The sequence below is a fragment of the Fistularia commersonii genome, chromosome 25 (genome assembly GCF_037954325.1).
Source record: "Fistularia commersonii isolate RoL2024-O1a breed Wild chromosome 25, RoL_Fcom_v1.0, whole genome shotgun sequence".
Taxonomy (NCBI): domain Eukaryota; kingdom Metazoa; phylum Chordata; class Actinopteri; order Syngnathiformes; family Fistulariidae; genus Fistularia; species Fistularia commersonii.
In genome coordinates, this window is record NC_141308.1 from 12,345,001 (window position 1) to 12,361,373 (window position 16,373).

The 16,373-nt window shown below is 43.9% G+C and overlaps 1 protein-coding gene across 1 annotated transcript; it reads right to left on the bottom strand.

Moving 5' to 3' along the window:
• Positions 1-5,776: 5,776 nt before the first annotated feature.
• Positions 5,777-11,351, bottom strand: urod (uroporphyrinogen decarboxylase). Its single transcript, XM_086172162.1, has 10 exons — positions 11,191-11,351; positions 9,184-9,296; positions 9,000-9,079; positions 8,628-8,690; positions 8,361-8,558; positions 8,123-8,284; positions 7,913-8,047; positions 7,478-7,578; positions 7,107-7,173; positions 5,777-6,090 (listed from the first exon to the last, which is right to left on the bottom strand). The coding sequence occupies exons 1-10, from the start codon at positions 11,211-11,213 to the stop codon at positions 5,926-5,928; spliced, it is 1,107 nt and encodes a 368-aa protein (XP_086028288.1). The 5' UTR covers positions 11,214-11,351; the 3' UTR covers positions 5,777-5,925.
• Between the last annotated feature and the right edge of the window lie 5,022 nt (positions 11,352-16,373).

A 16,373-nucleotide genomic window follows, 5' to 3' on the forward strand; every position in this document is an offset into this window, starting at 1 on the left:
TCTGGTCATTATGGCTGACAGCCATCGCACACAAAACAAAGTTCCACAAAAAAAAAAAGGTCAGGGGTTGTTGTTGAGATCTAGATCTTCATTTGAACAGGTGTCAATGTGAAATATTTCAGAGGCGATAGCAAAAGACGGCACGACCCCAGATCAGTCAGGCTGTCGGTGGAATGAACATCCCGGGGGACTCCGGTCTCAAACCTGCCGATACTTGTAACGGTCGTCGGGTTTACCGGTTTAAAACGCCTTTGAATGTCTTTGCCTTTCTCTTATTATTGGGTTTGTTTTGTCAAATCATGTCTGAAAAAGGGGCCCGAAGACATTTCATGCTGTATATTGCGGAGCATAAGGCGCACTGCATTATAAGGCGCATGATAAAACATATGGTATATAAAGCTCAACAAAACAGTCAGTTTTGTTGAACTTTATTCATTTGTTTTTCCCTCAGAAACTCCGTTTGGTCTTCATGTTTTAATTCTTCGGCGGCTGCTGTATCCCATCATCTACTGCGTGACTGATAGCCTTGAGTTTGAATTCCGCTTCGTAAGCGTGTCTCTTAACAGGTGTCATTCTTGGGGGTCCTCAGTAATATTATGTTGAAGCACATTATGTACCGCTAGTTCAAAATATGGCTGTTTTTGACTGTTCTCTGATTGCTTTATGGTTGCCAGCGATAGCAAACACCTGAAGTTAGCGTGATGTTGGAAGAATGTTGTATTCCAGCACTACATGATTAGTTATCTAAGATTGTCTGATGTTGCAACCGGTGACTTGCAGTCAGTAGAGTTTGACTTGTTACTTTGACATTTTAGAGTTTTATTTGTATTTCTTAATTTCTTACCCCCTTTTTTTATTTTTTTATTTTTATTTTTTGTTCTGTTTATAAAATTTCCTACTATTATTTTTTATGGTTATGTTTTACTTGAAAGTCTGGCACAACAATTTTCTTCGGGATAAATAAAGTTGTTCTTATTCTCATTCTCTTAGAGGCAGGGGAGGCCGGGCCTCACCTGTCATCATGGAAAGAAAAGAATGCAAAATGAAAAAAATAAATTAAATGGTTATATTTATTCAGTGATTTGTACTATAAAATTATTTTCCACATAGCTATGCCATTTTTATCTTTTATTTTTTTTTCAAAATCGCTAAAAAAAATTCACATTTACCTTTCGAATATGAAGGCAACCAGCTGAGCCCACTATGGATTGCGCAATGATTCTGCTAACTGTGCGAGCATGCTATTCACTGAAACCATAGTGCTGTCTGTGGACGTCACTATTAAAAAAACACTTTTAATATATGAACTAAATTTCCATAGTTTAGCTGATGTGTCGAATGTTTTTTGTCAACAACTGTAACGTGTTTCTCTTAATCATAAAACGTCTGCGAAGAGACATAAAGTGAGGCAGGCAGTGACGGTGCCTCACGGTAGGGGGCGCCACTGATCCCAAGGATCCTTCTTACTAGAATTAGCAATAGCAAGCAGCGGTAAACAGTTAGCAAGTCAAGTGCAGCCATCCAGCTATTTTTTTGCCGATCTCATCGGGCTGTATAGCTCACAAACGGTGAGGGATGAATGTAAATCTCCTGGGCAGCTTCTCAACTTTTTGGCCCAGAAGGATCTCAAACTTCAAACTGTTCCTGAGGCGACAAAGTTGCTCCGGCCGGCGGTCACCGTTTCAGCTACGACAGCATCGGCGGAGCGCAAATTCTCGGCACCGACTCAAAACATGCAGTCGGAACGGGACCGATAAAGGACGACCGTCTTCACTTGCGGTGATTTCCATTGAGACGGAGAGACTTTTAAAACTGAAAAAAGAAACGGAAGACTTCTGTAAGCAAGTTATCTATGCACGTCACTGGTTGCAAACCCATATTTTAGCACGGATCCACTTTATTACAACATGTCGCTCACCAAAGTCACACTTTTTGACATACGTTTGAGTGCAGAGTACCTCGTAAAATTGGTTTGAGGTCAGCAAGCGCATCAAGAATTCATACAAAAGGTGATTAGAAGGCGCACGGAGGATTCTAAGTGCGAAAAATATTCTAAACCATCCCGTGTCGACACCGAGCATGTTTTATTTCAGGTATTTCTGGCCATTTTGCACGTGTGAACCTGAAATACAGATGTCGGTTGACGTTTTCATGACCGGGCAGCTTGTTTCAGCTTCCTCACCCTCTCGGTTTGGCTTTTGCGACACACACACACACACACACACACACACACACACCTGTAGGTGGGTTGAACCCCCCCCGTGGGCGCAGGTGGACGCAGATGTAATTTATCTGCTTTGGCAGCAAAGGTGACGGGAGGCCGTCAGGTGCGACCCGCCGGTGAGAAGCCGACTGTTGAGTCCGTTTGTCCGGACAAATCCGCACTCCTGTCACAGATCTTATTTTTAACCTTTTCTTATCGCTATAATCATTTTAACCTTTTTTATTGCCGTCTTAGATTCAGCTTTATTATTATCTTCCCTTCAGATAAATCCCAAGGTTGTTATAAATCTGTCAGCTGCACAATTCCCATTCTTCCTCCGCCATCACGTCCTCTTTTATTCTTCGCTGCCTCCGGCCTTTAGCAACACATATTCTTTATTTTATGGATTTTTTTTTTTTTCTTCAACACGTTCATTGTGAATCGCCACAAAACGCCGGTTTTGATAAGTGCCCCGCGTTATGAATGGTCGCAAGGGAAGCCACGGTTTCGTCCGCCGCTCCGAGCAGCGGCATTCATCGTATGGCTTCGTTACCATGGCAACGCGACAGTGAGTTCAACAAGAGCAGGTCATTGTAAACTATGTCATTGAATTTTTTTTTTTTTTTTTTTAATAATGTATGTACAATGTGACTTTTATTTACACTTACTGACTTTAAACTTTTATTTACAACATGAGGATTAAGGTCATTATCTGGTCAAAATATCTTCTAATAAATCAATTTTATTAAATCCAGGTGTAAAGGTAGAGATAACATAAATATGAATAAAAAAAGAATAGTATCAACATCGTAATAAAAAAGGAATATATATTTTTATATATATATTCACACATATTAGATGGGGGAATTAACTTACAAACTGGGAATCAATAAATGCACAGAATGAATGAATAGTTACTTAATAGCTGTTTCTATTTCTGATTAACTTGACTGTTTTTATAACAAAAAAATAACTTGAAAAAAAACAGTGAGGTGAAAAAGAATTACCTAAAATATATAGGTGTTAGGCAGTTAACCAAGACTTGCTTGAAAATTAATTGAAAATAGTTAGAAAATTAAAAAAAAAAAGCATGATATAGGAGTGAGCAGAAATGAGGAAAAAAAATAACCTGAAAAAATGAAAAAAAAAAATCATAAAAAATAAGCAACAAATACATGAAAAATCATTATTAATTTACGAAATAGAAAACAGCAATTCAGAATCACCCGGGTTTCTTAAAATTCTACAAAAAGCTCAGGAATTGAACTGGGAACTTTTAAAACAGATGCGCATAGATTTAGAAGATTTGACCTTCATCGGGGTCAAAAGCCACCTCTGGCTGTGGAGAAGCCACTCAGCGGACACCTTTTCTTTTTAATAATTCTTTGCACCACACACACACACTCACACACACACACACTTCCCCAGAGACCTTATTTACAGAGCGAGTCTCAGAGGACGTTGAGTGCCGGATCGGCACACCTTCACACACCTGCAGGCAGGAATCCCATCCCTCCCGCGTCCCAGTTAGCGTCACGTCTTCGACCCGTTTCTCGGTGACGCCGAAGCCTTCAGAACAAACAGGAGGAAACGTGCGCTGAATGATTTATACACACACCGCCAGAAATAACGTGGACGTGAGTGCTTTTTCTGGTAGGAGGCAGCGGACGCCGCCGTTCAGTTATGGGGTCACGAACAAAGTGCGACTGCGTTTTAAGGATTATTGCAAAAAGTGTTTTCATCTTCATTCTTTTTTATTTATACAGTTTATCCCATCGGAAACTACTTACCGAGTAAAATATCATCTCCCCGACATTAACGTCTTCATCTTAAGAATGAACGAATAAGACCGGAGACAAATATTTCCACACACAAATTAAATTTCTTTTAACTGTGTTATGACACTCTTGTTTTATGGCTAAAATCTCTTTATTTTGCCAACAAATCTTTGATAAAAACATTATGATAATAGTAATATCACTGATTTCCATCTTCAGAAAAATGCCTATCAAGCAAATACCTTAAATGTGGCTACGTTATACTAAAAAAGTCTTCAAAATAGACGCTATAAACACACACACGCACTTTGTTCTTACCTTTCTGATAGTTTCCAGTGTTGTTCAAACGTTCATTTGATGTTTTAAACATCCGACTGTTGAAAATATAAGACCATTCCCGAGCTTCGCAAATGCCATGAGTGCCTGTTGGGGTAAAGTGGGGCTAAAAGCTAGCAGGAATGCTAAGAGCACAGCGCTAGCATGCTAATCTTGAGTGACATAGTACAGTTTGCTGGCAGCACGCTAGCAGTGTTGTCAAACGTTCATTATGGTTTAAAATGCCCCGACTATTGAGAATATAAGAATATTTCCAAGCTCTTCAAATGCCGTGAGCGCCTGTTAGCTAAAAGCTAGCTAGAATGCTAAGAGCACAGCGCTAGCAGGCTAGTGACATGGTAGTGCGCTAGCGGCGCCGTCAGTCATTCTAGAAACCAAGACTTTGACATTTTAGAAATTGGTGTTTCAGTCATTAAGTGTATTAATACCTAAAATTGAAGAATTAGAATAATTTAGGCGCTAAAACTTTAGCGATTGCTCGGCTCTGTTTATTGATACGGTAAACGTTAGCTTTAGCCTGTCAAATATGTCACTCTTTTCCTGCCCTGAAAAAATACATATTTATTTTCCATGTTTTTGTTAATTTGTAAATTAATTTTGCATCACGCTGTTACTTAATTTCTACTTAATTAGAAAAAAATGGGACATTAAATCAGAATACAGCTGCGCTGACTGGCTGTGAGTGTGTGTGTGTGTGTGTGTGTGTGTGTGTGTTTGACGGATAGATCAAACAGAAAGAACTAATTCGGCATCTTTTATTTCAACTTATAAGTCGTATTTTTCAGGGGAAAAAAAAATCCTTTCGCCGCCCGCCTCGCCGCATCACACGCTTCCCCTTCAGCCGTGAAATAAACTACAAGACGGGGGTCGGGAACGAAACAAAACAAAAGATAAATTGTGACAAAGTGTGAGATTTCTCTAAAAGATCCTCCCTCTGCCGCAGTAAAAATAAAACTCCTCTGAACCGCGGTGGCGTTTGATTCCGCGGTTCTTATTTTTTTTTTTGTTTTTCTTTCTCTTAATCTGTGAAACCTCCCGCAAAAGGCCCGACGAAGATCTGGGCTCTGACAGAAGGTGTTTACAACTACTTTGGAGGTTTCAAACGTGTTCTGTCGATTTGAAAGGGCTTCTAATACTGGAGGCGCGTTTCTTCATTACAATAAGTACTTCACACACACACACCATGTACTTAGGAGTGTGTGTCATCTCTTACAACTTATATGTTTGTCGTGCGTTTGCGAGAACGAGGTCAACGCCGTCCAATCCAAACACATAATCCGCTCCAGGACGGATCAAGATTTTTTTTGTTGTTTTTTTTTTTTTTCTTTAGATTAACAGAAAATCTTGTAACGGAAAACCGACATTTGCTGATCCTGAAAATCTTAAACCGGCCCTGAATGAGTTTTTTTTTTTTTTTTTTTTTTTTAATGTAAATAAAATGGAAAACACAGGGGAGGGATGTTTTCAAGCCATTTATTAAGAACGATAATATTGATAACGAAAACAAAAACAAAAAAAAAAATCCACTCCATCTCGGATTTTTATTTTCTCAGAATAAAAAAAAAAAAAAAAAAGAAAATAATCCATCGAGGCACATCCCTGAAATCCCTACATTTGTTTGATGATCCGTTTAGAGTGCTGGTGCACGGCCTCCACGAACGCGCCCACGTTTTCGGGGTCCATGTCGGGGTACACGCCGTGGCCCAGGTTGGCGATGTAGCCCCTGGTGCCGAATCCTTCCAGCATCTTCTTCACGATGTCGGAGATGCGACCCTGGTGTGGACAGAGAGAGAGAGAGAGAATAAAACAATGATAAAAGGCCATAAAGTATTTAAATATGGCTGTAGCCGCTTGATAAATAATATAAAATTCATCTCACTGTGGCGTGAAAACAATCATTTGTCGTTTTTTTCATTTCTATTTTTTAGCAGGTGAGGAATATTCATGGAGTTACGTAAATCCAGGATTCTTGAATGTGTTCGTTTCATTTTTTTTAACATTTCTGAGTCAAATCTTTTTTTTTTTTTTTCTTTTTTTTTTGTAAAAAGTGTGTCAGCGGATGAAGATCCTTCTGAGCCCGCGGTAGAAATACTGTGTAATGTGAGGACACCAAAGTTTCTCCAAAAATGAGAGAAAAAAAAAAACACCTTCAAATACACACATGAAAATACTACGGGATTAAAACAGGAATGGAAATAGCAGCGCAGAAGAAGAGGTTCAGATTTGGGAGCAGAGCTGGCAGATCAAAAAAAACAACAGCGAATAAAAAAAAAAAAAAAAAAAAAAAAAAAAAGACTTTTATTATTACTTCTTCATGAATTAATTATTTGTTCATGATTCCGGGTGAAGCTGCGGGAAAGAAAGCGACGTTTATCAGCCGGCTTGTTATTTTCAGGAATGTCCTGCAACGATGAATTGTTTGTGGAGGTGTGAATTAAAAAGTGGACGGTTGTACGTCTGAATGTGGGGTGTAAATGAGAGGGTGAATTGTTGTGATGGACTGTAAACCTCTTATTTCGATTTATGACAGTTGGATTTTGGTACAGAGAACGGATGAATGTATGAATGAATGAAATCTAACTTTGAGAACAGACACCTGGAGCCGAATCCTCGATTATCTTCGCTACTTTCTTGAGCTTCTGGCCTTTTTTTTTCGGTTTGTTTTTGTCGTTGTTTCCCATTTTAAATGTTTTTTCCCGTTGAAAAACATTTTCCGGCGGTGTGTTTAAGGTCTTCCCGTGTTTGGATTAAGGTAAACCTCACGTGGCGAGGAAGAGGAGGGAGTTTACCTTGGGAGCGTAAAGAGCGCAGGGGTCCATGTTTCCCTGCAGGCTGACCTTCCCTCCGGTGCGCTCGCTTGGACACACAAACACAAGAGACCTTCAGTCAAACACACACCCCGACTCTGTTCCGGTTCCTGTTCTTTTTTTTTTTTTTTTAACCTACTCCGGGGAGGTGTGTGTGTGTGTGTGTGTCGAGCCGTGACGGACGCGGCCCGGTGAGAATCCTGACTCGCATCCTGTTTACCGAGGAGGAGGAGGAGGAGGCTCACCTTCACACTGCTTTCAGTCAATAAGTATCACCGTTACCCGCAGCATATGTTAGCTTATAGTTAATGGATTACTCTATGTGTGTGTGTGTGTGTGTGTGTGTGTGTTACCATGCCGATCTCGGGTCAACGGTCCAGTCCAGCCCGACCACCTCGTAGTAAGACTGGGACAGATCCTCAAGCGCGTAATGAGCATCTTTTGCAAACACGATCTGCAGCGCACACACACACACACACACACACACACACACACACACAGGAACGCAGTTAATTGATTTATGCGGCATGTTTCATCTTCGGTGATGTGGCGCCACCTAGAGGCGGCGGGGGCCGAGCGGCACGCCGTAATGAAGCCTCCTGGGGAAACGCAGTCGTCGCGGCAACGAGAATAGAAGCGAGCGCGCCGACTCCGGAAACTTCTAATTACAGCGGGAGTCGACCAATAAAGGGAAGCGAAGGTGTGAATCACGGAGGGTGGAGAAGAAACACCACCCTCCGCTTGTCTGACATGTGTGTGTGTGTGTGTGTGTGTGTGTGTGTCCTCACCATGGGCACGTCCTGCTGCGACTCCTTCAGCTTGTCTTTGATTCGTCGCGCAATGTCTCGGAGGTACGGTAGTGAGAACTCCTTGAACTCCGCCGGGCCGAGGACGCCGGCGTGCGACTCGAACACCTGCAGCGCCTGAACGCCGCGCGGGGAAAAGTCAAGCGGGGGCGACGGAAAAACGTGGCGGGCCGCGCCGGCCGGCGAACTCACCTGGGCTCCGGCGGCCACCTGCCCCAGCAGGTAGTCCACGATCACGTCGGTCAGCATCCTCAGCAGCATGTGGCTGGACTCGGGGTGGCGGTACAGCCAGCGCTTTGCCTTGGAGTGTGTGTTGGAGCCCCCGCCTTCTATCATGTACGACATGAGCGTCCACTGCGGAGGCACAGAGACACGGTGACGCCGGAGCCGTGGAACCACCCGGCGATCCCGGCGTGCGCGGCCGTCTCACCGGCGCCCCGGTGAAGCCGATGAGCGGCACTTTGCCCTCGATCTTGTGCCGCGTCAGCGTGATGGCCTTGAAGACGTAGCCCAGCTCTTTGTTGACGTCCACCTTCGCCGTCAGGCGTTGCAGGTCCTCGGGCTCCTTCAGGGGATCCGGGAACGTAGGACCTTTACCGGCCACCATCTGGACGTCCATCCCCATCGCCTGAGGAGAGGATTTATTGGATGAAACGTCAAACCGCCGCCGCGGGTGGAGCGCGTGACGGGACCTCACCTGCGGGACGACCAGGATGTCGGAGAAGATGATGGCGGCGTCGAACGGGAAACGTCTCAGGGGCTGAGAACGGAAAAGGTTCGGGATTGAGTTATTTATGAAACGTTTCCCCGCGGATGACACCCCGCTCCCCCGAAAACATTTAAAAATAATTAGAAAGTAAAATACACCGTGCCCCTAGTGGCCAGAACTGGTACTGCAACAACAAACACTTTGGAGCATCCAGAAGAAGATCATCTCAAACAACAAACCCCCAAGGAGTTTGAATATTCAGATACGGCGTCCGGGATCAGCCCATCCAGCGAGTGCAGGATAAACAGTGTAGAGAATAAATGAACGAATTAATGAAGGTGTCAGACAACCAGGCCTCACCTGCAGTGTGAGCTCGCAGCAGGCCTCCGGCGACCGGCATGTCTCAAAGAAGTCCTTGCCTGCACGCCACTCACGGAATTCTGCAGAATAAAAATGGGTTGATCAGCTAAAAGATCAATTTTTTTGGTCCTGGGCGGGCGGTGAAAGGACGTAGAGGACCGGTAGGAGGTCCGCTGAGGAGTACCTGGCAAGTACCTCCCAGCTTGTCTCATACACCACACCGGCACATGGTCCGTCTCCTCTCCCCGAGCCGCTTGCAGGAAGGAGCTGTTCCGAAGCTCTGGAAAGTCCTTGGGGCTAAAAAAGGAGAAAAAAACAGTCCGACGTAAGATCTATTTCAAAGGTTCATATTGTCAGAAGCTCAGCAGGAGCTGCATTGTTCCTTGTGGAGACCTAGAAAAGGCATACAACAGGGTGTAGAGAGAAACTAGGGTACTGCACAGGGACGTCTGGAGCGACAGAAGGATGCTAGACTGGTGCAGGACATGTATGCCTGCTGTGAGACAGCGGTGAGGTGTGCTGTAGGTGTGACAGAGAAGCTCAAAGTGGAAGTGGGACTACATATCAGGGGTCAGGTGCTGAACCTCTTCTTTGTCTGCAGTGCTGAAGGACAGGCTGATAGATGAGGTGAGACAGGAATCTCCACGGACCATGATGTCTGCAGATGACATCGAGATCTGCGGTGGGAGCAGGGAGCAGATGGAGGAACATCTGGAGAGGTGGAGGTCGAGCAGCCAGATAGAATACATCGGCGTGGTGGAGAAGAGGTGAAGAACAGGGCTGATGGGTGATGACAGAGTATCGGCCAGAATGAAAGAAAAGGTGTGCAAGACAGTGGTGAGACCAGCGATGCTGTCTGCTTTGGAGACAGTGGCAACGAGGAGAAGACAGAAAGCAGAGCTGGAGGTAGCAGAGATGAAGATGTTGAGGCTCTCTTCGGAGGGCGAGGATGGATAGGATCAGCATATACATTGACCTCCTACCCTGAAACTGACACTCCCTGCGCTGCTCGAGCCGCAGTTCCGTTATCTAACACCGAGGCGTTGTGAGGGGGGACCCGCTCTCAGTCCAGCTCCCAGATTGTGAGCGATAAAAGCACCGTGACGCTTATCGGCAGGCACCAGCTCAAACAACGGTTGGGGAGGAGGATGGGGGGACGGGGCGAGGGGGTCTGACGCTCATTCATACTCCCATGGAGATTCCCTGGCTTTCCTGCACCGCGTCTTTCTCCTATCTTTGTGAAAATTCCAAACGTGCTTAATTGAGATCATCTTAGCTTGTGTTTGATTTTGTTTTTTTATATTTCTAAATTGCAGTTCTGCTACATCTAACCAGCAGCAAACACTTCTGCTCTCTGGTAAACCTGTATGATAAAGTAGTTGCAACAAAATCAACCAGAAATGGGAATAACATGGATTAATCAGGGAGAAAAAACACAAAACAATCTCAAAACGTTCCCAAAAAATGGCAAAAAAAAAAATTGTGTAAACATCATCTGGATATAAGAATAGCAAATACAATCAACCAAGGAAGATATTGTCAAACAATTGACTTTAAAAAAATGACTGAAAATGTGAAACTGTGTAAGATATAGCAAGGAATCACGTATAAAGTAAAACGAGAGAAAGAGAAACATAGAATTTATGTTAAATATTAGGATAAACAGCGATGCAGCTGCGTTACCAAACTGCCTTAAGGAAACGTGCGATTCTGCGGCCGCCACCGCCTGTTCTCAGCAAAGCTAGCGAATCAATAAACACATCTTTAAAAACACCCAGATATCCTAGAATTTCACGGTCTTGATGCGGAATTAAACCCGGTGACCAAATTCGCACATTTAAAGCAAAGAACTACTTATTAAAGCAGAAAACTGCTGCAAAATTAAACAGAACATGTTGGAAGGAGTTTTAACAAGCGGGGTTCCCCATTGGTGAAAGACGGAAGCGCGATCGACGCGTTACTACGCAGCTGTCAGAATGGGGACATTGACATGCTCGGTAAAACACAGTAATAACCCGTTATCCTTTAATAACCTGTTAGTCTTTTTTTTAAATAATATTAATTCTCTGTGACGAGCTGTTTCATAAGAGTGACTTGAAGTTTCATAAGGCTATTCCATTCGGCAGCTAGCAGCTGAGATGCTCGGTTCGATAGCGACGGCGTTACAGAGATAAAAACCAGAATTACTTACAGAATCAAATCGTCTTTACTCATTTCAGAAGTTCTGAAAATAACAGAATTTTATTTCGTAATTGTTATTAAGTCGTTTCGTTTCCCCGTCCGTCCAGTTCCGCAGCTGTCACCTCAGGTCGCTCCCGGCGTACACAAACCTGGCGGCGGCCATCTTGGATCACGTGATCATCCGGGACCTTGAACGCCTTCAAAATAAAACATTTGTCGGGCGCTTTCAAATTAACATACCGGTGTTTAAAAATAAAAATAAATTTAGAAAAATTGAAAAACCTCCTCAGTTGGAAGAGAGAAATATAGTATTTATCGCATCACAACCATTGTAATGTAATAATTGTATAATTTTATCTGCACGCACCCTTTCACCTAAATGCAGCCTCAGGGCGGCACTGGCCCGTGCCTCTCCAAGCCTGCCTTGGGGGGGCACGGAGCAGTGTCTCCCTGTGCCGGTCCCAAGCCCGGATAAATGCAGAGGGTTGCGTCAGGAAGGGCATCCGGCGTAAAACTTTTGCCAAAACCAAATATGCGAGACAACCAAAACTATACCATACCGGATCGGTCGCGGACCGGGTTAACAACGACCGCCATTGGTACTGATGACCTACAGGGTACTAATGGAAATTGGGCTACTGTGGGTCGAAGAACAAGAACAAGAAGAAGAGGTGGAGTGCGTGTTCGGAAGCAGAGAGAGAGGAGGAAGGGAAAGAGTCTGGGACTGAGAGTAGGGACTTTGAATGTTGGGACTATGACAGGAAAAGGTAGAGAGCTGGTCGACATGATGCAGAGAAGGAAGGTGGATATACTGTGTGTCCAGGAGACCAGGTGGAAAGGTAGTAAGGCTAGAAGCTTAGGAGCAGGCTTTAAGTTGTACTATTATGGTACTGACAAGAAGAGAAATGGAGTAGGAGTTATCTTGAAGGAGGAGTTTGTTAGGAACGTCCTAGAGGTGAAAAGAATGTCAGATAGACTTATGAGTCTGAAACTGGAAATCGAAGGTGTGATGCTCAATGTTGTTAGTGGCTATGCCCCGCAGGTGGGATGTGAATCTGAAGAGAAGGAGAAGTTCTGGAATGAGTTAGATGAAGTGATGCAGAATATTCCCAGAAATGAGAGAGTGGTCATTGGTGCAGACTTCAATGGACATGTTGGTGAAGGCAATAGAGGGGATGAAGAAGTGATGGGCAGATTTGGTATCCAGGATAGGAATGCAGAGGGACAGATGGTGGTAGATTTTGCAAAAAGGATGGAAATGGCTGTAGTGAACACCTTTTTCCAGAAAAAACAGGAACATAGGGTAACTTATAAGAGCGGAGGTAGGAGCACGCAGGTAGACTACATCTTGTATAGACGAGGTAACCTGAAAGAGATTAGTGACTGCAAAGTAGTTGTAGGTGAGAGTGTAGCCAGACAGCATAGGATGGTGGTTTGTAGGATGACTCTGGTGACAAGGAAGATGAAGAGGACAAAGGCAGAGCAGAGGACAAAATGGTGGAAGCTGAAAAGGGAGGAGTGTTGCATGGTTTTCAGGGAGGAGTTGAGAAAGGGTCTGGGTGGTCAGGGTGAGCTTCCAGATGATTGGACAACTACAGCTAGTGTTATCAGGGAGACAGGTAAAAGAGTACTTGGTGTGTCATCTGGAAGGAAAGTAGATAAGGAGACTTGGTGGTGGAATGAGGAAGTGCAGGAGTGTATACAGAGAAAGCGGTTAGCGAAGAAGAAGTGGGATACTGAGAGGACTGAAGAGAACAGACAGGAGTTCAGGGAGGTGCGGCGAAAGGTAAAGATAGAGGTAGCAAAGGCAAAACAAAGGGCTTATGATGACTTGTATGCTCGGTTGGATAGTAAGGAGGGTGAGAATGATCTATACAGGTTGGCAAAACAGAGAGATAAAGATGCAAAGGATGTACAACAGGTCCGGGTGATAAAGGACAGAGAGGGAAATGTATTGACAGATGCTAGAAGAGTGATGGGAAGATGGAAAGAGTACTTTGAAGAACTGATGAATGTGGAAAATGAAAGAGAGGCAAGGGTAGAAGAGGTGACTATTGTAGACCACAAAGTAGCAAAAATTAGTAAAAGTGAAGTGAGGAAGGCATTGAAGAGGATGAAGAGTGGAAAAGCAGTTGGTCCTGATGATATACCTGTGGAGGTGTGGAAGTGTCTAGGAGAGGCAGCGGTAGATTTTCTGACTAGATTATTCAACAGGATCTTAGAGAGTGAGAAGATGCCTGAAGAATGGAGACAAAGTGTGATGGTGCCTATTTTTAAGAATAAAGGGGATGTGCAGAATTGTGGCAACTACAGAGGGATAAAGTTGATGAGCCATACAATGAAGTTATGGGAAAGAGTAGTGGAAACTAGACTGAGAGCAGAAGTCAGCATTTGTGAACAGCAGTATGGCTTCATGCCTAGGAAGAGTACTACAGATGCAGTATTTGCGTTGAGAATGCTAATAGAAAAGTACAGAGAAGGCCAGAGGGAGTTGCACTGCGTTTTTGTAGACCTAGAAAAAGCATATGACAGGGTGCCAAGAGAGGAGCTCTGGTATTGTATGAGGAAGTCTGGAGTGGCAGAGAAGTATGTTGGACTGGTGCAGGACATGTATGCTAGCTGTGAGACACTGGTACGGTGTGCTGTAGGGGTAACAGAGAAGTTCAAGGTGGAGGTGGGACTCCATCAGGGATCAGCACTGAGCCCCTTCTTGTTTGCAATGGTGATGGATAGGCTGACAGATGAGGTTAGACAGGAATCCCCATGGACCATGATGTTTGCGGATGACATTGTGATCTGTAGTGAGAGCAGACAACAGGTAGAGGAAAATCTAGAGAGGTGGAGGTATGCTCTGGAAAGGAGAGGAATGAAAGTTAGTCGCAGCAAGACAGAATATATGTGTGTGAATGAGAGGAACTCGGGTGGAGCGGTGAGGCTACAGGGAGTGGAGATCAAGAAGCTGGAGGATTTCAGGTACTTAGGGTCAACAGTCCAGAGCAACGGAGAGTGCGGAAAAGAGGTGAAGAGACGGGTCCAAGCAGGTTGGAATGGGTGGAGAAAAGTGTCAGGGGTACTATGTGATAGAAGACTATCGGCCAGAATAAAAGGAAAGGTGTACAAGACAGTGGTGAGACCAGCGATGATGTATGGACTAGAAACTGTTACAATGACCAAAAGACAGCAGGCAGAACTAGAGGTTGCAGAGATGAAGATGTTGAGGTTCTCTTTGGGAGTGACCAGGATGGATAGGATCAGGAATGAATCTATCAGAGGGACGGCACATGTTCGATGTTTTGGAGAGAAGGTCAGAGAAGCCAGACTGAGATGGTTCGGTCATGTACAGAGAAGAGATAGTGAATATATTGGTAGACGGATGCTGGAATTGGAGCTGCCAGGCAAGAGGTCTCGAGGAAGACCAAAGAGAAGATTTATGGACGTAGTGAGAGAGGATATGAAAGTAGCTGGTGTGAGAGAGGAAGATACAGAGAATAGGGTTAGATGGAGAAAGTTGACTCGCTGTGGCGACCCCTAACGGGAAAAGCCGAAAGAAGAAGAAGAAGAGACCCTTTCACCTATACCTATGGTATATTTAAAAATAGAGCTAGTTCTCTGACATGCAGCTGTTCTAGACACTTTCTTTAATCAATAACCATTTTTAAAATTGTCACATGCACATAATAAATACATTTCGATTGCTGTTATTATATTGTTAAATTCATGACACCGTGGGATTGTGAGAACATTTTCTTGATTCCTCTGTATGTCCTGTACATACAGAGAAATTGACAATAAAGCGAATTTTTAAATACATATTTAGTTTGAAAATACTTCTCTTGTCATCTTAACGCAGTCATAATTAATTCCTAATTTTATAAGATGCTTTGTAAATCAGAGGTCCCCCTGGATCAGGTTTTTATTATTCGAACCCCCGTGAAACTGAAACTGTTTCATGCATAAAACTGGTCCCTGGTGCAAAAAAGGTTGGGGACGGCTGTTGTAAAAGTTTTCCTTCCAACTAGTTTTGGCAAATATTCATGAATCAATTACAAACTTAAAGTGATATTTCTTGCATTTTTTCCTCATCATATTTAATTGATTTGTTTAGTTTTGCAGATAATGCAGTCTCAGGGCGTCACGGGTCGATGTCTCCGGTTCCAAGCCTGGATAAATGCAGAGGGTTGCGTCAGGAAGGGCATCCGGTGTAAAACTTTTGCCAAAACCAAACATGCGAATCAATCATACTAACCAGATCATGCCGGAACTCCATTGGTACCGATGACCTACAGGGAACCAATGGACACGAGGCTACTGTAGGTCAAAGAAGAAGAGGAGGAGTGTGTGTTCGGAGGCAGAGACAGAAGAGGAAAGGCAAGAGTCTGGGAATGAAAGTAGGGACTTTGAATATTGGGACTAAGACAGGAAAAGGTAGAGAGTTGGTCGACATGATGCAGAGAAGGAAGGTGGATAAACTCTGTGTCCAGGAGACCAGGTGGAAAGGTAGTAAGGCTAGAAGCTTAGGAGTAGCTTTAAGTTGTACTATTATGGTACTGACAAGAAGAGAAATGGAGTAGGAGTTATCTTGAAGGAGGAGTTCGTTAGGAATGTCCTAGAGGTGAAAAGAATGTCAGATAGACCTATGAATCTGAAACTGGAAATTGAAGGTGTGATGGTCAATGTTGTTAGCGGCTATGCCCCGCAGGAGGGATGTGAATCTGAAGAGAAGGAGACGTTCTGGAATGAGTTAGATGAAGTGATGCAGAATATTCCCAGAAATGAGAGAGTGGTCATTGGTGCAGACTTCAATGGACATGTTGGTGAAGGCAATAGAGGGGATGAAGAAGTCATGGGCAGATTTGGTATCCAGGATAGGGACGCAGAGGGACAGATGGTGGTAGATTTTGCAAAGAGGATGGAAATGGCTGTAGTGAACACCTTTTTCCAGAAAAAACAGGAACATAGGGTAACTTATAAGAGCGGAGGTAGGAGCACGCAGGTAGACTACATCTTGTATAGACGGGGTAACCTGAAAGAGATCAGTGACTGCAAAGTAGTTGTAGGTGAGAGTGTAGCCAGACAGCATAGGATGGTGGTTTGTAGGATGACTCTGGTGACAAGGAAGATGAAGAGGACAAAGGCAGAGCAGAGGACAAAATGGTGGAAGCTGAAAAGGGAGGAGTGTTGTATGGTTTTTAG

Coding starts and splice junctions, on each gene's coding strand:
- urod (XM_086172162.1), bottom strand. CDS start 11,213: ATGAGTAAAGACGATTTGATTCT. Junction 7,579..7,912: donor CGCAGCAGGACGTGCCCATG/GTGAGGACACAC, acceptor TGTGCGCTGCAG/ATCGTGTTTGCAAAAGATGC. Junction 6,091..7,106: donor GCGCTCTTTACGCTCCCAAG/GTAAACTCCCTC, acceptor TGTCCACACCAG/GGTCGCATCTCCGACATCGT.